Source organism: Falco cherrug, chromosome 9 (assembly GCF_023634085.1).
Source record: "Falco cherrug isolate bFalChe1 chromosome 9, bFalChe1.pri, whole genome shotgun sequence".
NCBI lineage: Eukaryota > Metazoa > Chordata > Aves > Falconiformes > Falconidae > Falco > Falco cherrug.
This window is the reverse complement of record NC_073705.1, coordinates 27,476,660-27,503,324: the sequence shown is the minus strand read 5'-3', so window position 1 is coordinate 27,503,324 and position 26,665 is coordinate 27,476,660. Positions and strand designations below refer to the sequence as shown.

The 26,665-nt window shown below is 46.7% G+C and overlaps 1 protein-coding gene across 3 annotated transcripts in view; it reads left to right on the top strand.

The window, feature by feature from the left end:
- The window catches only part of WBP1L (WW domain binding protein 1 like), a 65,568-nt gene extending 43,876 nt beyond the window's left edge, over nucleotides 1–21,692 (top strand). For all 3 annotated transcript variants that reach the window (XM_055720632.1, XM_055720633.1, XM_055720634.1), the window contains 3 exons: nucleotides 6,621–6,723; nucleotides 17,678–17,839; nucleotides 19,296–21,692. In XM_055720632.1, coding sequence (XP_055576607.1) covers nucleotides 6,621–6,723; nucleotides 17,678–17,839; nucleotides 19,296–20,029 — 999 coding nt within the window. In that variant the 3' untranslated portion in view covers nucleotides 20,030–21,692. The remainder of the gene's footprint in view (nucleotides 1–6,620; nucleotides 6,724–17,677; nucleotides 17,840–19,295) is intronic.
- The last annotated feature ends 4,973 nt before the right edge of the window (nucleotides 21,693–26,665 follow it).

Genomic DNA, 26,665 nt, shown 5'->3' with positions numbered 1-26,665 from the left:
GATGTTTGCGCTTAATACTACCCCCACCCAAACTCACAGACATTCAGCAAAACAGAATTTGTGGTGGGTATCTTATGAAAAAATGTCCAGACTTGATTTATTTCTTGGCCTCAGTTGTCTGTCATAAGGCAGGCTTACAGGAATTTGTTCCCTGTCGTGCTGGCAGGGGCTGGCACCTGAGGTTCCAGTAACTCCCAGCAATCACATCCAGTTTCCTCTTTACCAATCTTACATGCTTTTGTTAAATTGAACCTACCAAAGGCATGGCACTTGCTTAGATGGTGGATTTTTGCTTTTATGTTCCAAAGGACTAGCAAGCGTAGTGTTTATGAAGACACGAGATGACTGGAGGCTTTGGTGCACGCTCAGCTCAGAACATCAACACGAGCTGCCCTGATGATCTATGGCTCCCCTGCGGTTCTGCTTGTCCTTGCAATCCCACCTACTGTCCTTCTGTGAAAGGTTCTGGTGATTTTTTTAATTAAGATTAATTTTTATTAGGAACTGGGAGGCAGCTGGCAAACCAGGGGCATTCCAGCATTATATTTTCAGTAGCAATTTTAACTTACTACCACTTGAGTCTCTTATCTGACAGAGGTGTTTATCGTCTTTGGTAGCTTTGTATTTGCGTTCTCATGAGCTAGTGCTGATGGGCTTGGCTAACCAACACCAGTGGGAGTCTGATATGTGAGTCTGAGTAAAAGCCAAGTGGTAACTCATAAATAGTGGATATCAAATACAATTTTTCCTGTTAGTTGTTTCTAACCTATTTGAGATACTGATAATCACTTCCATTCTGTTGCTCTGGGTGCTTAAAGAATATATATATAGTTCAAATACTACTGCAAGTTGCTCAAAATACATATTTTAATACTGTTTTCTGAAGATTCTGTCACTTGCTTAAATCCATCCTGCTTTGTTGTTATGGGTGCAGCTGGCTACTGAAAGTAAGGGACTGCTGCTTGCGAGTAATGAGGTTAGTGAAATAGGTCAGGATGTTTTTTAATTATTAAATAGATGCTTATTACCAAAGTCCCCTATGAGAGCCACAAAACCAGAAGGTCTGGAGTAGTCACAGGTTGAGACTGAGTCCTGTTAAAACCAGTAGCATCTTACCCTCCAGTGCCAGTTTGGCAGTCTCCCTCCAGCCTGCTGCTGGGCTTTTCACTGTGTCCCACTGTTTGTACGCCTGTTTGGTTCGTTACTCACCCCTGCCATTCCATTATTAATTCCCATCTCTTCTAGTTCAGATAGTAATTTGCTACGTAGTGCTTTGACAAATGCTGTACTGAAGTTTGGAGAGAATAGGAAATTAGAGTAGGTCTAAAAAAATGCCTATCCTAGAAGACACGTAATTGCTGTCAGTAAATGCAAGTTACATCTCAAAGTGTTTTCCACGGTGTCTGGGTATTACCAAGGTTAGGACGAATAGATAGTCTGGCAGGTTGAATGACGCATAGAGGCTGTATAAATGCAAGGTGCTCATATTTAGGGTAATGGAGGCCGGATTTCTGTGGAAAGAGGAGACAGAGCAAAAAGCTAAAATGGTTATTAGATCTCTGTGATATCAGCCACTGCTGTTTTTGGTTACCTGGTTAATGCCAGCTGAGGAGTCATCTTTTGTAGGTGGTTCACTGCCAACTATGCACTTTTGAGCGTGGGCTGTGGTGTTTGTTTCTGCAGTTGCACATATTAATTTTCAGCTTGGAAAATAGCCACACTGGTCTGGAATTTGCTCATCGCCATCTTTCTCCATCCTTTCTTGCAGCAAGGGGCAGTTCAGGCAACCTACAGACCTCTGTGAATGCCTTCTGTCTTGATCATGCCCCAGATTTTAAGCTTTATTTTGTCACACAGACTTTCAGCAGAGGTCCAATACTAAACTTGAAGGTGGAGAAAATAATTGGCTTTTTTTCCTGGCCCTAACTTTAATGTTTGCTATAGCTTCATATGTGACAACATACAGTACTGCCTTGAGTTCTCTTATGCCTACCACTGCTGGATATTTTAAGGATTATTTGTAAAAGCACTTGACAGCAAAAGTGTGCTACTGGCGGAGTTGCCAGCATAGTTGTGGGTTTATCACAAATGCCAAATATCAACAAGAAAATAAGTCAAAAAATATCTTATTTTTATTCAGAGTTGCTTTATAAAGTTTGTGACAAATGAAGACTAATCCAAAACACATCTAAAATATGCAGAGACTCTCCAAATGCACCAAGATAAGGTCTTCCCAACTTAACCAGTTTCATAAAAAAGAGCCTGCACCAGATTTAACAAATAGTGTCTGTTGGACTGGATGGGGTGAGAACACAGACTCCAGGACTGCAGAGCCTTCTCCTGAAAGCGCCCGGCTTTGGAGTGTGCATCAGGGATCCAGTGATTCCAGTTTCCCAGATCTGCATCAGCTCTTAGGATGATGCCAAGGAGGCAGTGATGCACATGCAGCCTTGAGTACATGCTGCTTTACAGGACAAAGCCAATCCCTTGACATTAGCAGGAGATCTCTTAGGCTTTGCAGGTGGGAGATAACGGGTGGCATGTTCAGGCTTCTCAGTTGTGAAACAGGAATATTCTGCTTTAATGGAGTTGAGTGCTCTTTGAGACCAGACCCATGTAGATGCTGCTTAGTAATCCTGTCTGGAGGCGTCTACAGTTAGCTGAACAAAGGCTGGTGGGGAGGGATGTGCTTGCCTGGACAACAAGAAAACAAGACTGTCCTTCAGCAGGGAAGCCTGTGCTGGAATGCAATAGCCACTGGCTGTTGAGGAAGACAGTGCTTTCAGAAAGAAACCCTCCCCCTCCCTTATTTTCATAAGGCTACCTTAAAAAAAAAACAAAACAAAACCAAACAGAAAAGCCTCTGTAGTAATTTGATTTACAACTCCATGTTGTTAAGAATGATTAAAAGTGATCATTACAAGTGCTACTTGCAATGGAAACCAGAAACAAAGGCAGGTCAGTAAGTGCTCCAACTTTGCTTTTGTAAGTTTGTTTTTTTTATTCCCCATATGCTTTTTTTCCACCTGTAAAACTGCTTTTCAGTCCTATGCCTTGTCCACACCTGTTGATGTGAAAGAGGAAGTAGTGTGCTTTCATATTCATAGCACAAGCACTTGTGATATTGTTTCCAGGAGTCATTTAGACTATAGATAACTATATTGTTGATATGTCTTAAGCAGTTACAGTTTGGTAGCATATGACAGAAAGAATGAATGGGAGAAGGAAGCAGGAATAATGTAACAGGGATGATGTGAAAAGTGCAGGCTGGGATTTAATTAGAAATTGAAGCCTGATCAAAGTGCTTGGCAGTAGGCAGAAGTTTCCTGACAAAAAATGTGGCCTGCACTGATGGCAGTGCATAACCTCTTCCTTGGCTTGCGAAACGGTGCAAGAAACTGTGCAGTGGCTCCGCTTTTCATAGAAATGCGCCTTAAGCAGGGAGAAGGAGACTGAAACATTCAATCCAAAGGAGGCGCATGTAACGTGTCCCAGAACAATGCTGTCCCTGTGTGGAATCTTTGCCTAGTAACTTCTTCCAAATGAACATTTGTTACTTTTTTATGTCTTTTCCTGTGCCCTGTCGAGTAGCCTAGTGTTGGAGGTGGCCATGCTTTGAACGGGGGTCAGGCCATGTGACCTGCTGGGATCCTTTCCAAACTAAATTTTTCCTTGATTCTGTGAAACTGTTTAGAAACAAGGATAACAGTTCTGTGTCTGGCACATGGCACCGGGTCTGATGGCTCCATGTGCCCAGAAACCCATTGGTGGCCGGGCTGGCAGAGGGCTACAGAAAGGCTCCAACAGGAGCTGCCTGAACTTTGAGGAGCGTGGCTGGTGGCTGGCACTGCAAGGACTTTAAAACCCTGGACTTTATGAACTGTGGGAGCTGAAAGCCAACTGTGAGACTGTTTAAAGTTACAAGTGCTTATGTATTAGCAAGTAAGATGATTTCTCTTGTTCAGCGTGCAAAGCAGCTCCAGACAGTAAGATCTGAACTCTAGATGGGAAAGGAGGATGTGCTCAAGACTTAATCTCCAAAAGTAGGCAGGAACAACCTGCACAATACCAACCTAGCTGCCGGGGATCTTCTGTTCAGCATGTACACCCATCCCCTCATAGACCTGTTTGCCAGCTGGGCTAACAAGAAGCAACCCTGCACCTAAGCATATGGCATTGTGGAAGGGTCATTGCAAATATAGTAAGGTTGGCAAGGGGGAGTCAGGAAGTTCAAGTAAAAGGATAACGTGATGAAAGCCTCTGGAAACGGGACTACTGAATGTAGTGATGTTAAAGCTGTTAAAGGTTGCTGCTGCCAAAAAGACACCAATGTGTGTCCCTTATTGCTACTCTGTGAAGGAGACAACACTGAATCAAACAAATTTTTTGGAAGTAAACATAGGTGGTCAAGGATAGATCAGTGTTGTGATGCAGAGCTGTTCCTGAAATGGCACTGTGGGACTCTGTTCTTTCACCAGCTCCACGTGATTCACTTACTGGTTCAACAAGTCACATTGATCTTTGCATGTCACAACCACAGACCTCAGCCGATCACTTTCTGGCTTGTGCATTATCAACAGGATTGCAATTTTGCAATGGGATCTTAATTTCTCAATTCTGTTGATATGAGAGCCAAAATCTATGCTGTTCGTCAGTTACACTAACTCTGCAAGGCCAACAAAAATGAGGAAAAGTGTAAATAAACTAATAAGAACAGATAAGAGAATAGATGTGTCCCATTCCTAGTTCTTTTGCTGACTAAAATTACAATTTGTGGAATTAATAGTGTGCCTGAAGCAAAAAATGCTGTGCTAGCTCAACAATGCCTCCTAAAAGTTGCTACCAGCTGCTGCAATTAGAGATGGGAACACCTCTTTAAGCCCTGTAGGAAAATGTTGCATCTACTGTGGGTATGCAGCATCTCAAGACAATGTACAGTGTTTGCTTTAGCTACCTGTGGTAAGGGGAATCATCTGTTGGTGCTTTTTAAAGACTTTTGTGGAAATAGTAATACCTGTGGAATCTATCTATACTATCATATCCTGAGTTGTGCTTGTTGAACTGTGCTCTCACACAATCAAAAACCTTTTCCAGAGTTGGTGTGATTTCTTAGGAGAAAAATGCAGTGTGGGATCTTTTCTGTTGACTGTGTAGGAGATTGTTCTGCTTTTAGAAGTTGTATTGCTGCTGTAATACGGGTGCTGAGGTGAGGGACCCACAGGCCCAGCGCTGGGGAGGTGCAGCTCCGGCTGTGGGGGTGCTGCGTGGTGGAGTAGTGCTGGTGCTCCCCCAGATCCCCAGTAGGCTGGGTCTCCTTAAGAACTAAGGACTCCTTAAGAACTTAGCGCAGGACTCCTCTGCGTTGAAACTGCTGCCTCACCTCACTTGTTCAGTGAGGTGGTCCATCATTCAAAATGTGCTTTGTTTTCTGTGCATGTGGGGACTCCATAGAGGCTTGTGAGAAGTGTGGACACAGTGTGCTCGTAAAATAGAGGAACCCTGTGGTTCAGCAGGTGTTGGGATCCACCAATATACATTCCTGTAGCCTGCTGGTTGGGCTCTTTTGTTGGGCTTTTTTGTTTGGTTTCTTTGTTTGTTTTTTTTGTGGTGGTGGTGGTTGTTTTTTGGAAGTTGCTGCTTACAGAATGAATTCATTCAACATATATCTTTCAGTATAAACATCCCCACATTTTCTTTGCCTTGTAATAAATTTTAAGTGAAAGTGAAAATTTTAGACTTTGATGTTGCAAACAAACCTGTAACAATGTTTTTTATTATGATCTGTGTGCTTCTTAAGAAACTGTATAGTGTCTTCTAATTTCCAGGTTGCCCCAGAGCCTATTAGAGGATATACAAACCACAAGCTGTAAAACGCTTGTTTTCCTGTGTTTTGTACTTTTTCCCACCCATGTTTTCAGACTAGTAGGAAAGCATGGACTTTTTTGAGGTGGTGCACCACATGGGGGACTGAGACCTCGGCACCATAGTCCTTTTCCATCTTGAGTGTCTTGAGGACCTGCTGGGTGATACAGCACAGCTGATTTGGCTCTGCTCCTGGACTACTTTGCTATTCCAGGAAGAAGTTTTACAGGAATGCTGATCTTACATAAAGCACATAGCTAATTATGAAGGAATCATTTTAGATTGGAATCTCACAGGAACATACTGTAACTATCATTTAGATCTAAATGAATCCAAGCACTCTTTTCTCAAATTGTAATGTTCTGTTTATGAATGCATTTCGTCCACTTGGCATTTAGCCCCAGTAATGCAGCGATATTGTGTAAAATGTGAAACAAATGACACTCTTCTTTAAGAGAATGTCTGGCTCCCAAAACATAGTAACTTTTAATTGAAAAGGGAAGGGATGATGAGAAAGCAGTGCTGTCTAGGTGCTAAAGCAATGTAACTCATAAGTTTGGAGACATGGAGGTTTTTTTCTGAACAGTCCTTTGTCATCTTTGGTGATCCTTAGCTGTATTTTAACCTCTTTATGTATTTTAGAGTTTCCCAAGACCATAACTTGTAACTTTTCAAATGCTTGCAGATCATTGAGTAAAAGAGTACGTTTGCAGAAGATACTGACAAAGCATCTTAAAAGTGTGTCTGTTTAATTTTAGGACAAGGAAACCTGCATGGGTGTCAACAATCAAAGTTACATATGTGAAACGGGCCACTGTTGTGGACAATCCCAGTGTTGCAACTACTACTATGAACTCTGGTGTAAGTCCTTCCATTTTGTATGGCTTCCCTTCCTAATCTGCATGGCGCTCATACCGTACTACAGATCTGACTTGTGTCCCATGGGGTTTTGTATTCAGCCTGTATTATGCATTGCCATTGCGTTTCACTGCAACACAAACCGCAGTTGGCCTGATTTGGCAAGGGGAGTAGGGTTCTTACAGTGGGCATACTCCTCAAAGTGCAGGCAAATAGGTCGTCTTGCCACGTTCATGACTGGAGATTTGTTGTTTGGGCTTCTTATTGATTTGGGCAGTACTGAGAGTACTCAACATTGTATGCGAGTGAGGAAACCATGCTTGAGGGAGAAATGCACGCTGGAGTTTGACACACTCAAACAGATAATTATTTCAGTATCTTTAATCTTATTGTTTTAGTTCTTTGCAAGAGCGACAGTTTAAATCTGTTTTATCTGTTCTAAGCTGTCCTTTCAAGGAGGTGGGGCAGGACATTTATTCTCTCCAGGACAAATTGTGTTTGGAGCACAGCTCCTTGGGTGGAAATGGTCTTGGGCGAATCTTGTGGGCTGACAGTGGCTGAATGCTCTGGGCTATGAGGAACATACATTGCCCATTGCAACCGCTCTTACCACCTCTTTCCCACAATCTGGGATTTAAAACTACCCATGTTTCTAGTGAGTGGTTGAGTGACTGGACCTTCTAAGTCCCTTTATGCAGCAGCAGGCAGGTCAAAGCAGGTCAGCAAAACTCTGATGAAGATATGTGGAAAAATGAGTAGTTAAAAGGATAAGAAAGTAAATGCTGAAATATGAAGGCAAACTTTTAGACTTGTGTAGTGCTGATAGTGTTTTCCTTTAAGGAAGAGCACAAAAGGTTGAACATTGATGTTGACGTGCTGTTGTACTGCCAGGAGGTTGGGCTGAGAAGGCATCTGTGCTCCCAGAATTTGGAAATGTGGAATTCTTAATATTGTAACCCCATGTTAGAGACTGGAGATACTTTCTTACCACACCCAATGGTATCTTGTAGCTTTTATGCAACCATGCTATCTACTTAATCCCTCTGCTGTGCCCACAGTTTCACTTTCTCAGAGTAGGGTGTGTGTAAATGTATATTACACATACAAAAACTGTCACTTAACTTCGATTCAAGGACAGAAATAGCTGACACTTCATCTTTTAGTCTAGAAACACACTTTTACTTTTCAAACTAACCAGTGAAGCATGAAGACATGGTTGTAAACTAAACAGGACTTTGTGAGACTCCTTCAAGACAGGTTGTGCATCACACTGTAGTGGCTGACTGTGTCTTAACCAATGGCAGGATTTGAATGTATTGCAGAACTTTTACAGCAACTTTAATTTCAGAAGTCTCCAAACAGTTCAAAAAACAATTCGGGACGGGGCAGGGGGGCAGCTCCAGGGACTGTAGCAGGCTGAGAAACAGACATGAATACATGGCTGCCTTGGGCTGCCTGGTTCAGATTGTAGCAGTTGGCAGCACAGGCAGGACAGATGGCTGGAATTTGTTTGGACTATATGGGGATGCATGGACAAAGCAGAGTGGGGAAGGTCAGGCCCAGTTTTGGGCTTGTGTGGGTGGGAATGCAGAGGAAGATGCATGTATGCAAGGGCTTACAGACGCTGGCAAGCAGGATCTAAATTGAGCAACAGCATGGTATACAGCTGCACACTGGAGCTTGTTGCACGGTCACCATGTTTCTCCCATGGACATCTTGAAAGAGAGGCTTAATTGAATTGCATACAAACAATACAGTCAGAACAATAGCCCCCTGCCATTTTAATGGAATGATTTTACTGTAACTGTCTTTGCGCTCTCAGTATGGCATGGACTTTTTATACTTGGCAGTGCCTGGCTGCATCATAAAAGTTCTTGGAAGATAAAACCAGATTTTGTTAGAAGGAAGCAGGATATTTCAGGCTTCTTTCTAGGGCAAGCACACAGGTCACGCTGAGATCATGGAATAAACATACTAGTGGCACGCGTTGCTGGGTGGTTCCTTGGGAGGAATGGATGTCTGCGTTGAGGTTCACATTCCTTCTGCGTTGCAGAGAACATCATATACCACACTGAGATGAGGGGAATAATGCAAACATGAGACCTGTTCTTCTAGGCTTTCTGCAAATTCAGGCAAACGTCCAACATTGATTTAAAATTAGTTAATGTTTTCAAAGCTTGTTTTGCCATTGTGAGGGTTAGAAAAAAGTTTCTGGGATGAGGGGAGAGGAGGCATAGGGGGATCATGTCCTTTAACTGAAAACTCATATTCTAGAGCTTGTGACCATAGCTGCAGAACTTACCTACTGCTCCAGGAATTGAGTATCTTTGGTAGGTACGTGTGGTGAGGCACTCTTTAAGACTTTAAAGGTAAATAGCAGTGATAGTATATGTAAATAGTCTTAATATGAGCAGTGAATTGTTGGTGTGGAGAGCAACAGCTTTACATTCTTGAGCACAGATTAGCTTTTTAAAAGTTAATAATAACTTCTGGTTAATGAACAGTTAACTTAGCAGCAACTTTTAAGTATGGCTTCATGGTGGTTTGTGTTTTGATTTTTAACCAGTGTACGCATGTACTGAAGTAGCTTTTGAGAAGCTTCTGCTCTTGTTGACCTTCTCAGACCACCATGCTTTTGTGTGCCTGAAAGCAGACCTTCTTGCTAGTCCTGTTGAATTAAATCCTGGATTTATTTACCGCCACAGCTTTGCAGGGAGAAGCAGCAGAGGAGGGTGGCATTTGAAATGGAAAAGAAAACTAGTCTGTCTTTGCTGGACATGCCTTCTGAAATGTGATCCTGTCTTGTGGCCACTTGGAGTTTTTCCCATAAAGAGGATCTTTTTCCCTGGTTAAGAATTTAAGGGAAGTTTGTCTTTGAAATGGCTGATCTCAGCAATTCTAGACAGGAAGTAAGGTTGCAGTAATTACAAACCAGTCCTTGAGGGTGGTGGAATAGGATGTAAAATCAAGGTATTATTTCATTATGTTCTGGGTGGGGCAGAGGAATGGAGAACATGATATGCCAAGCAGGTGGACAGCCTGTGTTTAAAATTAGACAACAGCCCGGTTCAGATTCCCCACCATCTCTTATTAAAAAAAAAAAAAAAAAAAAGTGCCATGTTGCCAAATAATAAAATTATATCCAGATTTATGTATGTGTGTGTATGTATATATAGGTCTAATAGCTGTATAAAGGTCTAATTAAATCTTCACTCAAGCTTAGTCGCTGGTAACATGGGGAGAAAAAAGTGCAGTATCTTTTCATTTTCTTGGAGTAGAATGATAAAAAGTAAAAGGGAAGAAGGGGCTTTACTATTGTGTTTCCTTACATAGGGAAAGGTGTTTGGGTGGTGGTTGAGATGGTTCAGCATTTTAGCCTAACTATCTTCGGGCTCTCCAGAGAGTTCATGGTCCCCAGGAGGGAGATTGTAGTCTTGGGAGAATGGCAGCAGCTGCTGGATTTTTCTTACTAACAGTTGTGTTTTGCTGGAGTTTTCCAGTGTTGGTCTTTGTCCCTCACAGGTGTCTTACTGTTTAAATGTTTGAAAATACCACTTTTCAAAATACAGGAGAGAAAGTAACTGAGGAACGCAGTTCCAGCATTTTGCAGATTAAGAACTGAGGCTCAGACATCCTGTATTTTCCCAAGTTTAAGTGTATAATGTGGACTGAAAACCACTTCCACATCTCCTGATGTCCATCCTTGTGTGTCTCCTTGCTTATTGAGGACCAGCATGAAATTAAATGATTCTAGAGGCTCTGAGCACAGCAAGAAAAACTGTAGAAAGTATTTTACAAAATGTGGTTGGAAGAATAGTACACTGTGCTTCAGGAATCGTGCAGCATGGAAACAGGCAGTTGGTCACTGCATGCAGAAGAGCTCAGTTGCAGGATTTCAGAGTTAGAGGGCTTAGCTGGTCTTGGGCCATTTAGGTACTGTACAAAGCCCAGCACTGGCAGTGAATGAGTATTCAGATGTTGGATGTGCCTACTTTACTTTGGCAGCTTTAGCAGGGATACTGAGCCCCTCTGTTTCTGAGAGGAAAAAAAAAAAAGCTTGATTGTTTGGGCCCTAGTGGAAGGGTTGTACAGGAAAAAAATGTTCTGTTTGCAGGCAGCACAGTTGATGTTTTTGCTGATTTTGAACATTTTGCTCATCTCTGCACGCTTCCTCTTGGACTCTCTAGACAGCTCTTTTCCCCAAAAAGCATGCTGCCAGAAAATTTTGGCAAGGATCTGGTTAGCTGCTAAAACTAAAGCAATTGCTGTACCACGTACATGTTCCAGGTCAGCTTTATAGCAGGAATTCATTTCCAAGACTTCGCTGCTGTCTCCAAAACCCTCACTCAAACAACACGTCAGTCCCATGTTTTCTTCTTTACCCTGTGTTGTGTTATCTTATACTTTAGTATAACAGTGTCCTTTTCTCAGAGTAGGATTTGCTCTGCTCCTTGCCTTTCACTCAGCCTCCTGCATGGTTGTACTTGCTTTCTCTTTTCTAGGTTTATCAAACTTCACTTTTGGCTGCTGTTACTCCTCAGCTGATGCTTCAGCAATAACCCTCCCATGACAATGCCTAGCTGACAGTATAGGGCAAATGAAACTGATGTCACAGCCATGCAGAAACTCCTGATAAATAGGGTCACCAAGGGAATTGTTTCCTGGGTTTCTTGTACTTTTTTTTTTTTTTTGTAGCCTAATCCAGACAGCAGAATCATCTTAAGCTTAATATGGTGTGGCTCGGTAGAATTCACAAGTCCAAAAGAGAAGGGAAGCTGTCTTGCGTAGCCTGACTGTGAAGATACTGACTTTTGCCCCATGTGGCCCGCTTCCACTTGCTCTTTTAAGCAGCAAGGAAGGGCAAAAGAGCATGCTGGTGTTCTTTCTCCCCCTGCCTTCTGCACCTCCAACCCAGCTCCTCACCAAATACGCAGATCAGTTGGTACAGACCCTTTCCGTGTCTTGTTCCCAGATGTTCTGGACGTGGTCTCAGCTGGGTCGTTCCCCTCTGATCTGTGTTAGACCACTGTTCAACATGTGTTTTACCAACATAGATGTCTTGGGAGGGGTAAGTCAGCTGGAATTGACTGGACTTAGAAACATGTCTTCTGGAGGACAGGAGCAATTGCTCTTCAAAGGCTCCCTCTCCAGGAGAGTGGCCTAAAACCAGTGTCTGCGGATTTACAGCCTCAAGTTGATTCTCATTGCAAGATAAGCAAAGATTTTTCTGGAACCTGTCTTTTTCTGTCTTATCTCATGGCAGTGGGTGTACCATGTATACTAGACACTGTTCTGAAAACTAGAAACCAGCTGCAGCTAACGGCTGTCTCCTTTTGCCTGAGTTACCAGTCTGGGAGCAAGTGAGCAGGAGTTGGATGTGTCTTCAGCTTTTTTCTTTTGTCATTGTACTCTACAAATATTCAGTAAGTTTTTCTTGCAGTGTGGTCAGGCTGGGACTGCAGTTCCACTGATTGAAACTGACATAAAACCGTCACTGAAAGTCACAGTCTTTCTCTTGCTGCTGTTGTGTTTGGCAGATGAGTTTCAACCTGCTCTGGTTTGCTCAAACCAGTTCAAACCACTTCAAACCACAGCTGTGCACAACTTTGTGCTGGCACAAGAAGAGGTGGAGGACGCAGCAGGAGGTATGGAAGAGGCAGGCAGGAGAGGACCATGTCATTCAGCAGCTTCTTTTTTTACCTTTTTTAAATGTTCATAGGCCTATGGCCTGGATCCTTCATCTGGCATTCTTGAGCAGTGGCACTGACTCGTACAGGCTCGTGTCTGAAGTGGCAGGAGACAGTGCAGTCTCTGTGCTAAGGACACTATTAAACCCAAGTGCGTCCAGGTTGTGGTACGAAGTAAATCTCTGTCCTGTTTTTGGTGATAGCATTGGCCTTGTGAAAGACAATTTTTTTCCATTCATGGCTGACTGTGAGGCCACAGTTTGGGACACCACTTTTTAGTCAATGAAATTGTCTCACTTCTGTTCAGAACCAGCTCTCATGGAGCCAAAGCTATTACCCAGATGCCTGTCAGGCAGACACAAACCCACTTTGCAGTATGTTTTGGCTTCTTTTAGGGGACTTCCTGCCAACAGTGCAATGGCATTTGCTCAAATTTACCATGAACTCGAGGGCAGACTTCTCTGTTCCTACCCTTGGAATGCTCCAGAAAAGGTTTTTCAATTTTACACAGGATAAAAGGAGCTTTCCTCAACGGGAATGCTGATGGCAATGTCACAGGCAGCACACACATTACAGCATCTGACTGAACGTTGCTCCCCCCTTTTTCATGAGGAGGGAATGCTCTGGAACGTTTATTCTTAAGAATGATAAATAATAATTATTAAGAATAATTAAGAATAAAATAATTTAGGTTTGAGCAAAACTATGCTCAGTGTCCCAGAAAGGTTTTCTTTAAGCCTGGCATGTTCTTTCACAGCTGGTAGAAAACAGCTCTGGTGCATGTGATGGGGCTCACTTTCCCAAGGATGCTGTAAATGTAGCAGCCTCGTCTTTCTTTGGTCTTTCCTCTGTTTGTGGGAGATGGCTTTCACGGGAGCTAATTTTGTTCTGGGTATTTCTGCAACTCCTGTTCTGATTCTCAGAGCTTAGTGCTTGTGTAGAGCTTACAGCTCTGAGCCTCTCTGATGCTGGGTTAGAGGTTGGTGGTACTTTTTTTGTTTTCATGAAAGATTTTTGATGCTCTGGCAGAGAAATCTCTTGGCAAAACTCAGCTCCTTGGCTGTGTCTGATTTACTCTTTGGTTGCATCATTATCCACCCATTGGCATCACCAGTGGATTTGATAGAAGACACAGCAGTGTTTCTCAGGACTCAGCCCTTTTTGGACTGGAGAGCATTTCAACTTTGGACACTTCCATAAACCGAGAGCAAGCCTGCAATTACCTTCAAGTCTGATACACCCTTGGTGCATGTTTAGCTCCAAACTGGTGCATCGCTTCTGTCAGTGCTGTCCATCAGCGATTGTTTTTCCAAAGACCCTGTTTATGCTCTTGCCTGTCATGTTGCCCTCAGGTTGCCACAAGCTTTTGTTTCCAGCGATCGCCGCCAGGTTGGCATAGGGAACACCCTCTCTCTCCAACCAAACATTTAACGGCAAACTTGGCTCAGGACGCCTGGTATCTCACAACCTTGTCTCCTTTTCCAGTGACTGCAGCAATAGCTCAGCACAATGCAGCTGAAAACCAGGTTGTGTCTGTTCGGGAAGGAGGCGCATGTTGAAGAGCATGGAGGAGGCTTTTGTGTATGGGGAAGGCTTTTGGGGACAGTGAAGGCAACTGGAAGTCCAGTTTTACTTGACTTTTTAGAGACCTTTTAATGCCAAACTTCTGTTGCCTTTGCACATCTCACCCATTTTCAGCATGAGGTAGGGCTGCTACCTGCTTTTTACCATGAATGAGGTGTTAGTGTGTACTGCTACGGTGCTTAGCCTCTGCGTTTCCTGCTTGTGTAGTGTTGTCTTTTGGTGGATTTGAAGTTCCCCTCCTTCCCCTCCTGCCAAATAATGCTGGGTGCATGGGCCAGTGGTGTGTTCGGCTTACCTCCCTGCTGCTGGTTTAAAGCCAAGCATCACCAGGTGTACAAATGCACGGCTCAGCCCTGGACATCTTCACTGTTCGCTCCATACTTTTAGACATAATATTTACAACTACGCTTGGCCTTGTATGCATGGCTTTATTCCAGATAAATGACCATACTATATATTTGCTAGGATTTTACAGTTTTTCTGTTCTGCAGCCAAAATGGCAGCTGTCCCCAAACTTCTGGCTGGGGCATGTTGTGGAGCCTTTTATGGAAGCCCTGGACTCCCAGCACCATGCTGGGTGTGCAACCAGAGCTGTCCCCAATCCTTCTCTCAGTGCTGGCACCTCTGCTCAAGTGACAACCAAGGGGCCCCTTGCGTGCCTCAGCACCTATGGGTGCCTCATCCTATTGCTTCCTATGTGCTGGGGGGGGGCTTTCAGCCCTGTGGTGCTGATGTGCGCTTGCGTGACAAGGTGGGGACAAAATCATTAAGGAGGACACCAGAAGCCAGGCCAGCAAATGGCTGTGGTGGGCATATGCTGCTGATCTCCTGTGATCGACCAGACAAGTCCTTGGGCTCATGCTGAGTCAGGGGTTGAGTAATTCCTAGAAGCTCTAGGAAGTGTCAGCAGTTAATGAAACCAGGCAATAACATGGTATTAGTGTTTTGGGGTTTTTTCTGGAAATTCCCATGAAAAACAACAGTTCTCATCCACTTGTGGTTGTGAGCGTGCATAGACCCTTTGCATGAGAATGGAGGTGGTGTTCCTGGCACCATGGCCGGATTGCCGTCCAGTAAATTATGGTCTGTTTACTTAAAATGCCACCTGTGGTTTCAGTAGGATCCAACATTAATTTATTATCCTAAGCTGTTGTATGTTGTTACTGCCTGTTGTTTACAGAGTTGCCACACGTCTTCCCAGGAATGGCTGAGCTTACTTTGACCCCTACTCTGAGCTTGTGCATCAGTTTGTCTGCAAAGCACTTTGGGATTTCTTTGGAATGGGTAGAGAAGTTTTCTAAAGAAATACTTTTTTAATCTTCTGGATGCAGGCTTGGGTGGGAGCAGTTATTCCCTGCAGAAAAATTCGGCTGCTACAGCTGAGATTGCTTAATAGTGGCAGTTCTCCAGGACTTCTTAACTAATTAAGTGCTGCTTTCTGCCATTGCATCTAGAGTCTTTGGGAAAGGATATGATCAAATGTGTTAAAAAGCATCTGTTTTCATAACTGTAGCTAAAATCCTGGGATAGCTGGGTGTAATTTTCCATTGTTTTTGAACGCATGATCGTGGACTGCTCTTCAAAAATAAGGAGTACTTAGAAGATGAACTGCAGGCCTGCTTCAGTGCATAGTGGTGTGCTGTGCCAATGACCTGGTTTTGATGAGTGTGTTCTTGCTTCCTTAGTGAGTAAGTGCCAAGGGACCTTCTTTTAGGAAGAAATAAAGTGTATTGGTGGGAGTCTTCAAATTATGAGGTGATGTGTATTGGGTTTTCGTGGCAAGGTTTTTGTAGCGATGGGGCTGCAGGGGTGGTTGCAAATGCCTGGGTTTGAAGGGAAGAGTGGACTAGACCAATCCTTCTAGTTTCTATAAAAAGGCTTTTTTAGAAGCAGGAGGGTGTTTGGAGGGCAACGGATGCTTTCTTAGCTTGGTTTGAAGGACGTTCAAAGGCATCTCGAGTGCTTAATCCTTTGCTTCTCTGGACTGAAGATCAGTCTACTCTCCGCCCTTCAATGGCACAGCTGAGTGGGCTGGCTAGAAAAGCTACCTAGGAACCTTGATCTCTAGTCAAGCAAAAAAATTGGAGCTTGTAACATCTTCGTTTGATAGCAGGTTTTGATGAGTTTAGGTACAAGGGGAATCCAGTCCATTAGGGAAATCGGTTGTGCAAGGCAAGAGAGAGATTTCAGTTTGCTGTGCCAAAATACATGAAGAATTTGGGTTACGACACAGGGAGGTGAAAGTCCCTGCTCAAAATGCTTGGAGGCATGATGTGGCATATCCAGTTCACCTACAAACAGCCCGGTGTGGGGCTCCGAGATGGGTGATATGGGTCGATTGCACTTTGTCCTGAGCCAGAGCAGTACTCCTCTCATTCTTCAAATTCCTAAACTGGTCACCTTTCCCCACCCAGCTCTTAGCAGAGAAAACATCGCTAACTCTGCAGGGGATGCTGAAAACATCAAGGTATTGTAAAGGTGAGACCAGAGGTTTTTACTGGGGAGAAAAAAGCAGTTTGATCTCACGGGGCAAAACGGCCATGCTGAAAACGGGCTGTAGCACTAGGAGTCTTGATTTTGTCTGTTTGGGAATAATGCAGAGTGGCAGAGGTCTTACTGAAAGAAAACCGGTGTTGTGTTCTCATGAGGAGTGGTTGCCAGGCCTGCGTGTTTCTAAAGGGGGAGCTCTCCCTGGATTCTTAGCTGCAAAAACTGAGCTTAAAAAAACTTAAGAGCTTACAGACACCTCTGAGGCAGGTAGAGCTGTGCGCTGTAGTTTCAGGAGACAAAAGCATAATCTGGAGTGAATGTTGTAGCTCTTTGAAGTGTGTCTTGGAAGCATTTTTCAGTGCATGCAAGCATGAAGGGGGGTTTGCAGAAAGGGGGAGTTATTCCACATGTTAGAGGGAGTGGAGAAAATTCAGGAAGTGCTCTTTTAAAATTCCCTTTTAAGGAGCAGTGTACGTACAGTGTGACAGTGTACAGAAACCAGCCGTGGCCACAAACGGAGTAGAAGTTAGGTTTCTTGAGGATTCAGAGTGGGGGGCTAGTTTAATTTAATTTTGGGTAATTTAAGACATTGAATACAAAAATAAGTTTTAAAAATATTTTGAGACATTTATGTAAAAAGAGTATGTTTTTGTTAAACATAACAATGAAGGATTTGGGCTGGAAATTAAAGAGCAGTGCAAACAAAAGCAAAACATAGTGCTTGGGGTTTTTCTCTTCTTCTGTGGTCAATCTGCAGTGTCTTTTGTGTCTTGTTTGTTATTTTCAAACCAAAGTGGCTGTGGGAGACAAGTTCAATGCTATTCACAGCTCTGCTCATAATTTTGGCTGGAAGAAATGATAACCAAGGGGTGGGAGTGATGGCACAGGGGCGGGGGGGAGTTTAGCCCTGTCTCCATATTTCGTTCTCCTCCAGAGATGTGCCTGTTGAACGTACTCCACATTGTACCACAGTGCGTACAGAGTTAGCAGATTCTATCAAGGCTGCCAGCGTAGCAGTCCCCCACGCAGTCAGGTCCGAGTTGAAGCATCCTGGCACAACGTGTATATCTGCCTTTAGAGCAGTGTGGGGTTCAGATCCAGGCTTTCTGATGATCTTCTCCATCACCCTCATGGGGTTTCCTGGGTTTGGCTGTGGCTTTTGCGCTGTGGCTAACGTTTGCCCTCCCCTGTTGCAGGGTTTTGGCTGGTGTGGACCATCATCATAATCCTCAGCTGTTGTTGTGTTTGCCATCACCGACGCACCAAGCATCGCCTCCAGGCCCAGCAACGGCAACACGAGATCAACCTGATCGCCTACCGGGAAGCCCATAACTATTCAGCCCTGCCATTTTATTTCCGTATGTATCTCACACAGTTTTTTCTGGAGGTTGTGGGGAACAGGGCAGCAGCGAGTTTCCTGTGTTGAGTGGAAGTGGGGAGCAGTGGGTGGGCTCAGCAAGAGGCCACGGGCAGCTTTACTCCCTGACCTTGGCTCGTAGAGAAGAGGTGGCATATTCCAGCTGCTGGATGCGTTTGAGCACCCTCGAGTCTGGAGTTGAACCTCACCGGCTACAGCACCTTCATACCTACCCTTGGTTTGGCTCTGTGAGTGCAGTGATTCCCTGGTTATTGTTCTGGGAAAGTTCTTTAAATAGCTCATTCAGGACTTGATGGACACTTCTCCTTTCCAGCCTGTACTTGCCGCTGGTGGGACTGAGGTGTGGAAAGTGGCTTCATGAAATTTGGTCACACAGGCTGGGTGGAAGCGGTGTGTCAGCAGGGACCATGCTGGCTCCCACCCTGTGCTGTGGTTCCCAGACCACACTGCTGGTGAGCGGCCCTAGGACTTTGCACAGAAGAGCTGTTACCCATGGCTCAGGGAAAGTACAGTCACTTTGTGCTCTCCTTTGTGCCCTGCTACGCTGTGTGAGAACAGCAAGTCTTGGCTTTTTGACCGGAGGTACCACAGCTGAGTTTCCTGTAATGGACTGTCAAATTGCGTGTATGAACTTGCTTTTTTTGTTAAACTCTTGCAGCCACCTCAGAAGTAATTCCTAGCAGCGTTTTCCTCCCTAATCCCAGGGATATGCAATTGCACATGAAAAACTGCAGTGCTGTCTTTAAGTGTTTCTAGTATTTATCTCTCTTCTGTCTGTATAGACTATTTCGTTGCCTTTTAAGAAATAAACAAGATCTTTCATAGATTTGAGGGGCTGTAAGTAAAATAAACCAAACTGTCTTGCCGGTACTGCCATTTCACTCTGACCACACCAGAAAAACTGAGTCCAGCACTAAACCAACCAGAAGCCAGGATCCCAAGTTCCTTGTAACTGCTCATGTCTTTTTGTATTTGCGCAAAGCTTTGTGAGAGGAAATCTTTGCTCTTGAAAGTGGAAACTCAGCTGAGAAACCAGGGTTGGGGAGGACTGGTGAATTATCTCCCAGGTCGTTCCTGCAGCCAACGCAGGCCATCCGTTGGTGTGGTTTATGGGGCCGTACCAGGGTACGGGGTGGCGTGGGGAAGTTTGCCTGGTAGCCCTAAGCGTAGACTTGAGCCAGGAGATCAGGCCGCTGTTCCCAACTGTGTCTGTCTCCTCCTGTAATGGTACCCACCTGTGCTGTGATTGCTGCTTTCTCTTAAAACATGTCGTATCTCGTTTGGGCCAAGTTTTGGCACCCCTTGTAAATCCCATCAAGCTGTTCAGAGTGAAGGTGCTGGCACATGACAAATGACATACTGACCTGTAATAGTGGCTCATTTCCTGAGATAAGCTGCTCATTCAATAACTTCTCCTCCTTGTCTCTCACTTTTAGGGTTTTTGCCAAATTACTTACTACCTCCCTATGAGGAAGTGGTGAACCGACCACCAACACCCCCCCCACCATATAGTGCCTTACATCAGCAGTGCATCCCAGCAGGCAGCAGTAACACAATCCTGGACACACCAAGAAACCTGCAGCCAGCACAGAGCAGCTCAGCAGCACCCAGTGGCAATAACAGCAGTACTGACAACACCGGGTCCCCCGGCCTTGGGGACCCTGAGCCCTCCACCACCACACTGGGTGCACGAGCAGTTGCCAAAATGCAAAGCGTCGAGCCCGGTGGTACCAGCACGGGAGCTGAGCTATCGGCCAGTCCCAGTAAGGATACGGAGTGCAAGGAGGAACTGCTAAAAGGTTATAGCTCTGAGAGCTTAGAGCAGAGCAGTGCCATTCCCGACGTGAAGGACAAGACGCCGGGCAGGCAGCGCCGTTTCACTGGCGACTCGGGCATTGAAGTCTGTGTATGCAACCGGGGCCATCATGACGATGACCTCAAGGAGTTTGACGGGCTCATCGATGATGCTCTGGATGGGCCCCTGGACTTCTGCGACAGCTGCAGTGGCCACCCCCATGGGGACGAGGAGGAAGGGCTTTTTAATGCCACAGAAGAGCAGCACCGCGAACACAGCCACCACCACCTGCCCCGGCAGCCAGTGTGTGTACTTTTGAACACAATAAATGAGCAGGACTCTCCAAACTCTTGTACCAATAACTCCCCCAGCTAAGGTGGCAGAGTGAAAGGAAGAATTGGGGGAAAAAAACAAAGAAATAAAAGTGGAGTAAGAGGATTAAAACTTTAACAGGAGGAAAAGGAGATACAACCTTGTTTATTAGTTTATTTTTCTTTCTCCCCCTCCAATATAACTCGGGGACTAGTCCTCGAAGGCCTGGCTTGTGGGGGACGGGTCACTCTGGGTTTTGTTAATGGTGTCTGTCCTGCTCTGCAGGGCAGGGACTGATGTTTCTCAATGAGACCTTCTAACAAATGGAATTTTCCCAATGGTGATTTTGGTGATGGTTATTACGAGTTTGTTGGTTTTAGTTTTCTGAAACACTGCTTTATCTCGCAATCAGTAAAGCTCAGCAAATCTCACCCTTGGAGGATGCGAAATCACCGTAAGGCTTCAACCTCCAGCAGGTGTCTTCCCAGAAGCAAGCAGCTTCTGACAGTGCCGGCAGTCAGTAGCCCAAGAGTTCTGGTGTGATGTAGTGCTCTTGAGGCATTGGGGATTTCTTTTCATTTTAGTTTTGTGGGGGATTTTGGTTGTTTGGTTTGTTTTTGTTGGTTGTTGGTGTTGTGGTTGTGGTTTTTTTGGGGTTTTTTTTTTGTTTGTTTGTTTTTTTTACAGATCAGCCCTGTAGTCTCTAGTGCTTCAGTGTTTAAGACGGCAGGTTGGAAATGCCCCACTTGAAGCTGGGGACTGAAGGACCAGTTTCTTCCAGAAGGAGTGGCAGTCTACTGTAACCAGTTTGAAAAGAAAGGGCTTGCAGAAATTTGCCTTTATATGTAATTTTTAAAGACAAGTGTATTCCTTCAATGCCTCCAAGAGCACAGTTAGAAGTAGAATCCAGGCAGCTGGGCTGCCTTCCAAGTACTGTGGTCTCTGAATGACCTTTTCCAGGTGTGCTGCAAAAGGGCTTGGCTTTATTTTTTTTTTTTCCTTTTTTTGCACCCCAAGAGCAGCACATTTGAGTTAAGATGATAAAAAAAAGAACAGGGCTCTCTTTGGCCAGTGTGCCTTCAAGCTTCAGCGATGCATGTTGAACAAATGGAGACGAGAGCTCCGTCCATTGCGAAGGGATGACTTACCATGTAGATGTGGAAGACCTGTGCAGTATTTTTTTTTTTTTCTTGATTCAAGTTTGGTGCGATTCTAATGTTGACCACTTAAAAGAAATGAATGTCTGTTTTCTTTTTCTTTCTTTTTTTTTAATGGTGGCAACTGGCTACTGTATAATGTCTGTGAGCGTGTGTGTGTGTGTGACTGCAATCCATGCATGCGAGTCCTACTGGTAATATGAAAACCTGCTGTAAGACTGCAAGAAAATTTACTGTAGCTTTGCTTTAATTAATGGTAGAGATTTTGTTAGTAACAACCTGAAGGGGAAAAAAACACAACAAAAAAAAAAAAAGCCAAAAAAAGAGCTGAAACTAACATTCCCTAGAGTGCTCGTGTGGAAGAGAGCACAGTTCAGACTACGTATCTTGTTCTCTTGTTCTTGGGTTTTCTCCCCATCCCTTTTATAATTATGGTCATCCAGATCATTACTGCTATGGGGAAAAATAATTTGAAAACTGAACTCGGACACATTCAGATTTGATTGATTGAAAACCAAAATCAGTTTTAAATAAGGTGGAAACCAAAATATAATGCCTTTTCTGATAAATTGCCCATGTGTATGTGTATCATTTTGTGAGTTAAGAACAAATTTTTTCTTTAGTTTGTGGTTCTGTTTTATTGTTGGTTTTGTTTTTTTTTTTAAACTGGAGGTATGTAACACTGTGCTGGATACAAATGACTGAGCAAGAAAAGTGATACGTACTTCAGTATTTTACCCACGTGTTTGAGGAGAGGACTTTTACCTTACAAGGTTTAGGAGAATCACTCCTTTGCCCATTGCAGCCTTTCTCGTCCGTCAGAACAGCTGATGAAATCGGCTCTTCAGTTTGTGTCTTAGGGTGCTCTTAAGAAGGAAGGACTCTGCATGCAGGAGGCCTCACTCCTGGGTGCCTGGAGCGTGAGTGGTAGCAGAGAGGCTGTGCATGCCCCAGAGCCCGGCTGGCTCGCTGTGCCCTGCGGCTGCCTGGGGACTGGGCACTTCTAGCTGGGTTCATCGACCGCGTGGATCTTTCGACAAGACAGTTAAAGATCCCCAGTGCCACCGCTAGGAATTCTGTACGTATTGGCACCTGGCTGTGTTCCCCACACCACAGAGGAAGCTAAAAAAGCACATCAGTCTTTACAGAGTGGGATTTTACTGCTGTAAATCCTTGGGACAGCCCCATGCCAGTGGGAGACCCTCTGCCAACGTTTTTGTTGGCATAAGATAAAAATCTCCATGTTTGCTTTCCTGCCATCCCCGGGACGGCAGGACTTCTTCTCTGGACATAGAGGTGAGTACCAGTAAGCCAAAGTGATGCTTCTAATCTCAGGAAGTCAGAAGGCAGCAGTGGTGTGCCTGTTCGTGACTCCTGGGGTTCTCCCAGGCTTTTAAAGACTGTAAAACCCCAAATGGGGTACAAACCACATCTCTTAAGCTCACGTGTACCTGAGGAGCAGCAGGACTTTCAGCGTGGCTCTTGGTGCTTCAGCCTTTTAGACCTGGACCAGAGGCGGCTGGTGTGGGGAGGAATGGTGCAGGGCAGGTGAGCTCCTCAGAGGCATCCTGGCTGGTGCCCGTTCAGGGACAAAAACACAGGCAGGCAGAGAACTCCCAAAGTTCCGGCTTTGGAACTTAAAAAAGGTGCTTGATCCTCAAGTGTATCCCTTTGTAGAAAGGTGACATGGCCCAAACAGAGCTCTTCTCCGAATGCACGCTGTGGGTGTAAAATGCTGGAGATGTGAGGACACGGGCAGGTTTGAATCTGTAACACCAGAGCACCAAACCCACCCATTTCCACCTGTAAGGGGCGAGTGTTTTATGGGAGTCGTGAATATCTTGTTCTAAAACAGAGTTGCAAATAGTGCAGCACAATTCAGAGCAGGTTAGCGTCAATCCACTGCACAGTGTTTTTCTCTACAACATGTTTTAAGCGTTGATGCCAATAATACTGGAAGTCTGTTTTTGCTGGAGCCCGTGGCGGTGCAGTGCTGCTTACACTGCATGTTTTCAGCTGCTGAAATTGGCTCCGAGGGCAAGGACCTGGTGGATGGCCTGGGGGAGTTGGGGTGCGTCACCTGGGGACAAGTGCTGCAGGGCACTTTGTGGTGGCTCAGAGGGAGGGTCCCCTGGGCCAGTGGGGGTTCCTCAGGCCAGTGGGTACTGCAGCATCACCGCAGTGTTCCCAGGGGACTCTTCAGCTCCACCAGTGCAAACTCGCACCCTGGGAACACCCGTGTGATTTTTCCTGCAGCACATTGTCGCATGTTTGTACAACCCAGGGGGTGGGTGTTGGCGGAAGAGAGGAGGAGGAGGAAGGAATTGTGTGTCTTGGTGCTTGCTGGCAGCCCGCTCTCGGAGCTTGTACCCGCCTAACTTGAGGCTGAGGAAAGCTGAGGTGCAGTTAAGCTTGGGTGTTACACATACTCATTGAAAACGTCCCAGGGCAGGAAACCTTGAGCAAGCCTCCAGGACAGAAGCAGAGGTGATGAGCGCCACTGAAAGCATGAGGCCTTGCTGCTGGGCGGTGGGAGCTTTGGGCTCCTGGGCACCGCTCAGGGATGTGCCGGGGGCTCCGGGGCACCGCTCAGGGATGTGTCAGGGATGTGTGTCCGTGGCGGGAGCCTGGGCCGTGCTCACTGCTTGCCCCACGTGGACTGGGCTCCCACGGCTCCCGCGGGCACACCACCTCATCTCCTCCGCACACCTCAGCCATGCTCATCCCGCCGTGACCTGCTCCTGGCGGAGCTTGGCCGGGAGCTGGGGCATGGTCCTGCTCCGGTGAATAAACTCCCCTTGCCTCTCCCTGAAGGCTGCTGGCTCTCGGCCCTCACTCACCTTCCCTGTGCAACATAGCTGGGGGACATACACCCTCCCCCAATTTTGGGGTTTTTTTCTTCTTTTGTTTATATAGGGAAAGCCTGGACCAGACTGGGAGGGAGTGCAGTCTGGCAGCCCCCCGGCTGGAGGCCGGCCTCGCAGCATCCCACAGCAAGCAGCCTGTGAAGGCGGGGAAGAGTTGCCTTTCTTTGTTAGAGCTGTTTCCCCCCTCCCTTGCAGCACAGATCTGTTTTTATCCGATGGGACTGATGCCTGCACAGGGGCTGTCATGCCGGTGGTGCAAGTGCTGCAGTCTCCGAGCCGGAGAGGGGGTCACAGGCTGCCAGGTTGTTTCTCGACTTGTTTTCAGCCGACGAACAGCTGTGTCCCAAGACTTGTGCTTACTCAGCTCGCCTGGCGTTGTGCCCACCACAGGTATTTTGAGCGTCACCCGCTCCTTCTGAGCTGGCTGCAGCAATCCAGCACAGCCGGGGGCTGGCCAGGGCCTGGTACAAAGCGAAGCCCCTCAAACCTGGGCGGGCTCCTGAGGTGAGCACCATAGTGCAGGTGGGCCAGCTGAGCGCTGTGGGGGTGTCTGTGCCCCCCAAAGTGTGTTTGTGCGGTGGAAAGCCTCAGGCTTGCTCTGCCTGGTGCCCTCGGGTCCTGCCTTGGTGAGCGGCGCCCCTGCTTCGTGGGGTGCCCAGGGTGCAGTGTGGGAACAGCTGCGAACGAAAAAGGTTCAGCCTTCCCACCGTCACCGGTTCCTCTCACGCAGACCCCCACCGCCACAGGGGGACATTGCCCCTGGGTCCTGACCCCACGAGCTGCCCTCCGAGCCCTTCGGTGCTGCTCCCTCCTGCCCTGAGCAAAGGCCCCGAGCGGCCCCAGAGTGGGGGCAGGGAGCCAACTTGGCCCAAGCCATTACAGCAGCAGGATTATTTTGGTGACAAAAGCCTCGGGGCTCCCAGCAGCTGCCCACACTCAGCTGGCCAAAGCCTGGCACCAGATGCCACGGTCCCCACCAGCTCTCCCATAGGCATGGCTGCCTTGTCCCCCCAGGTTTTGGGTTGCCGGGCCACCCAGTGCCAGGTCTGAATGAAGCCAAAGGGCTTGTCCAAGGTGGTGGATTTGTGTGTCTTGGGTCTCAGGGGACCCCGACTTCTGCAGGGGGTTGAGGGGGTGGGAGGATGGAGGGGCCACTGTGGGCTGCCCCACTGCCAGCAGCCCAGGTGAAGCTGTCTGGTGGGGTCAGGGGGCTGGGCACAGCAGCAGGGCCCCAGAGCAGCTGTCAGGGCATAAATACCAGCCGGATGATTCAGCAGTGCCTCTGCCTGTTCCCAGAGCAGGGAGCAGCCGTTCCGGAGGCTGTTTACCAGCTCACAAGGTCCCAGGCAGCTGGTGCTGGGTGCTGAACCCCCCACAGCAGCATCTCCTCCTGGCTGGGAGGAGGTGGGTGGTGGCAAGGGGGCAAGATGCCCTGCGATGGGGCTGGGCTCGGTGTAATGGCATTTTTGTGGCACATGGCTGGTCCCAAGGGCCGGGCACAGCACGTACTGGCCCTGGCAAATGGGGAAACCCAGCTGGAGCATGAGCTCCATGCAAGCATCTGTGACTGGAGGTGTTCTCCAGTTTCAGATATCCCCGGTCTCACAGCCCCCATTTCTGCCTCAAGGTATGCACAGGCCTTGGGTGCTTGCTGCAAGTGTACGCACCTTGCTGTGAGCGTCTTGGCAATGGCAGTGTGTGCACACCTTGGCAAGGAGAAAATCCCTTCCCTTACCCAGAGTACGCAGTGCCTTGGCAAAGGGGCACAGATGTGCTTGAGGTCCTAGGCTGATGCTCCCAGAGGCATCAGGTTGCTGTGGTTACTGGTGATTGCAGGAGACTGGAGAGGAGCCTCCCTGCCAGCATGTGCTGCTGGGGCCAGGATCAGGGGCAGGGGAAGGACCCAGCTAGCATGGAGGTGCCAGTCCCCAAGGAAGCCCACAGACTGAGCCCAGTCTCCCTTCACCCACCCAGCTTCAGCCTGTGCTGGCAGAGGTGGAGGGATGCCCGGCAGCACCCTTGGTGTGATGGAAATGGGGGGGGGGGGGGGGGGGAGTGGGAAGGAGCATGGGACTCAGCCCTTACAAGCCAGCAGAGACTCCACACAGCAGCAGTGGGGCTGGGCTCCTACTGCCGTCCCCTCTGCCCTTCTGATGGGTCAGCTGCACACATCACCCTGGGGCAGGTGCGTGCATGGTGGCACTTCCTCCAGCTCCTCCCTACCACCCTGAACCCCTGCAAGAATGGACTGGGAGGTGGGTAGATGCTCGTGGCGCTGTGCCAGGCTGCAAAAGCATCGCCTTCATTGTCCCTGGGCCGTACCCATTTGGCATCAGATGCTGCACGGTGTGAAGGTGGCTGGGTGAAAGTGAAGTGCTGGTTGTTTGAAAGAAAATTTACACTTTGACATACGGAGTAGAAAGTTTAGTGGTAGGGAAGTTTTATGTCAGTTTTCCTGTCTGGTAGCAAGAGAGGGGGCAGGAAGAAATAGAAAAGGTGGAAGAGGTGGAGGTGTGCAGGGCTGGGGGTGTTGCACCATGCTGGGTCTGTGCGGGGGTTTCCCCTCTGCCCTGGCTGCTTTCCCTGCGGGTGCTCTGAACCATAGCTGTGTTGCTATTTAGTTAAATATTAAGAGGTCAAGTAATAGAGAACCAGAAACCTAATTGCATGCTGCC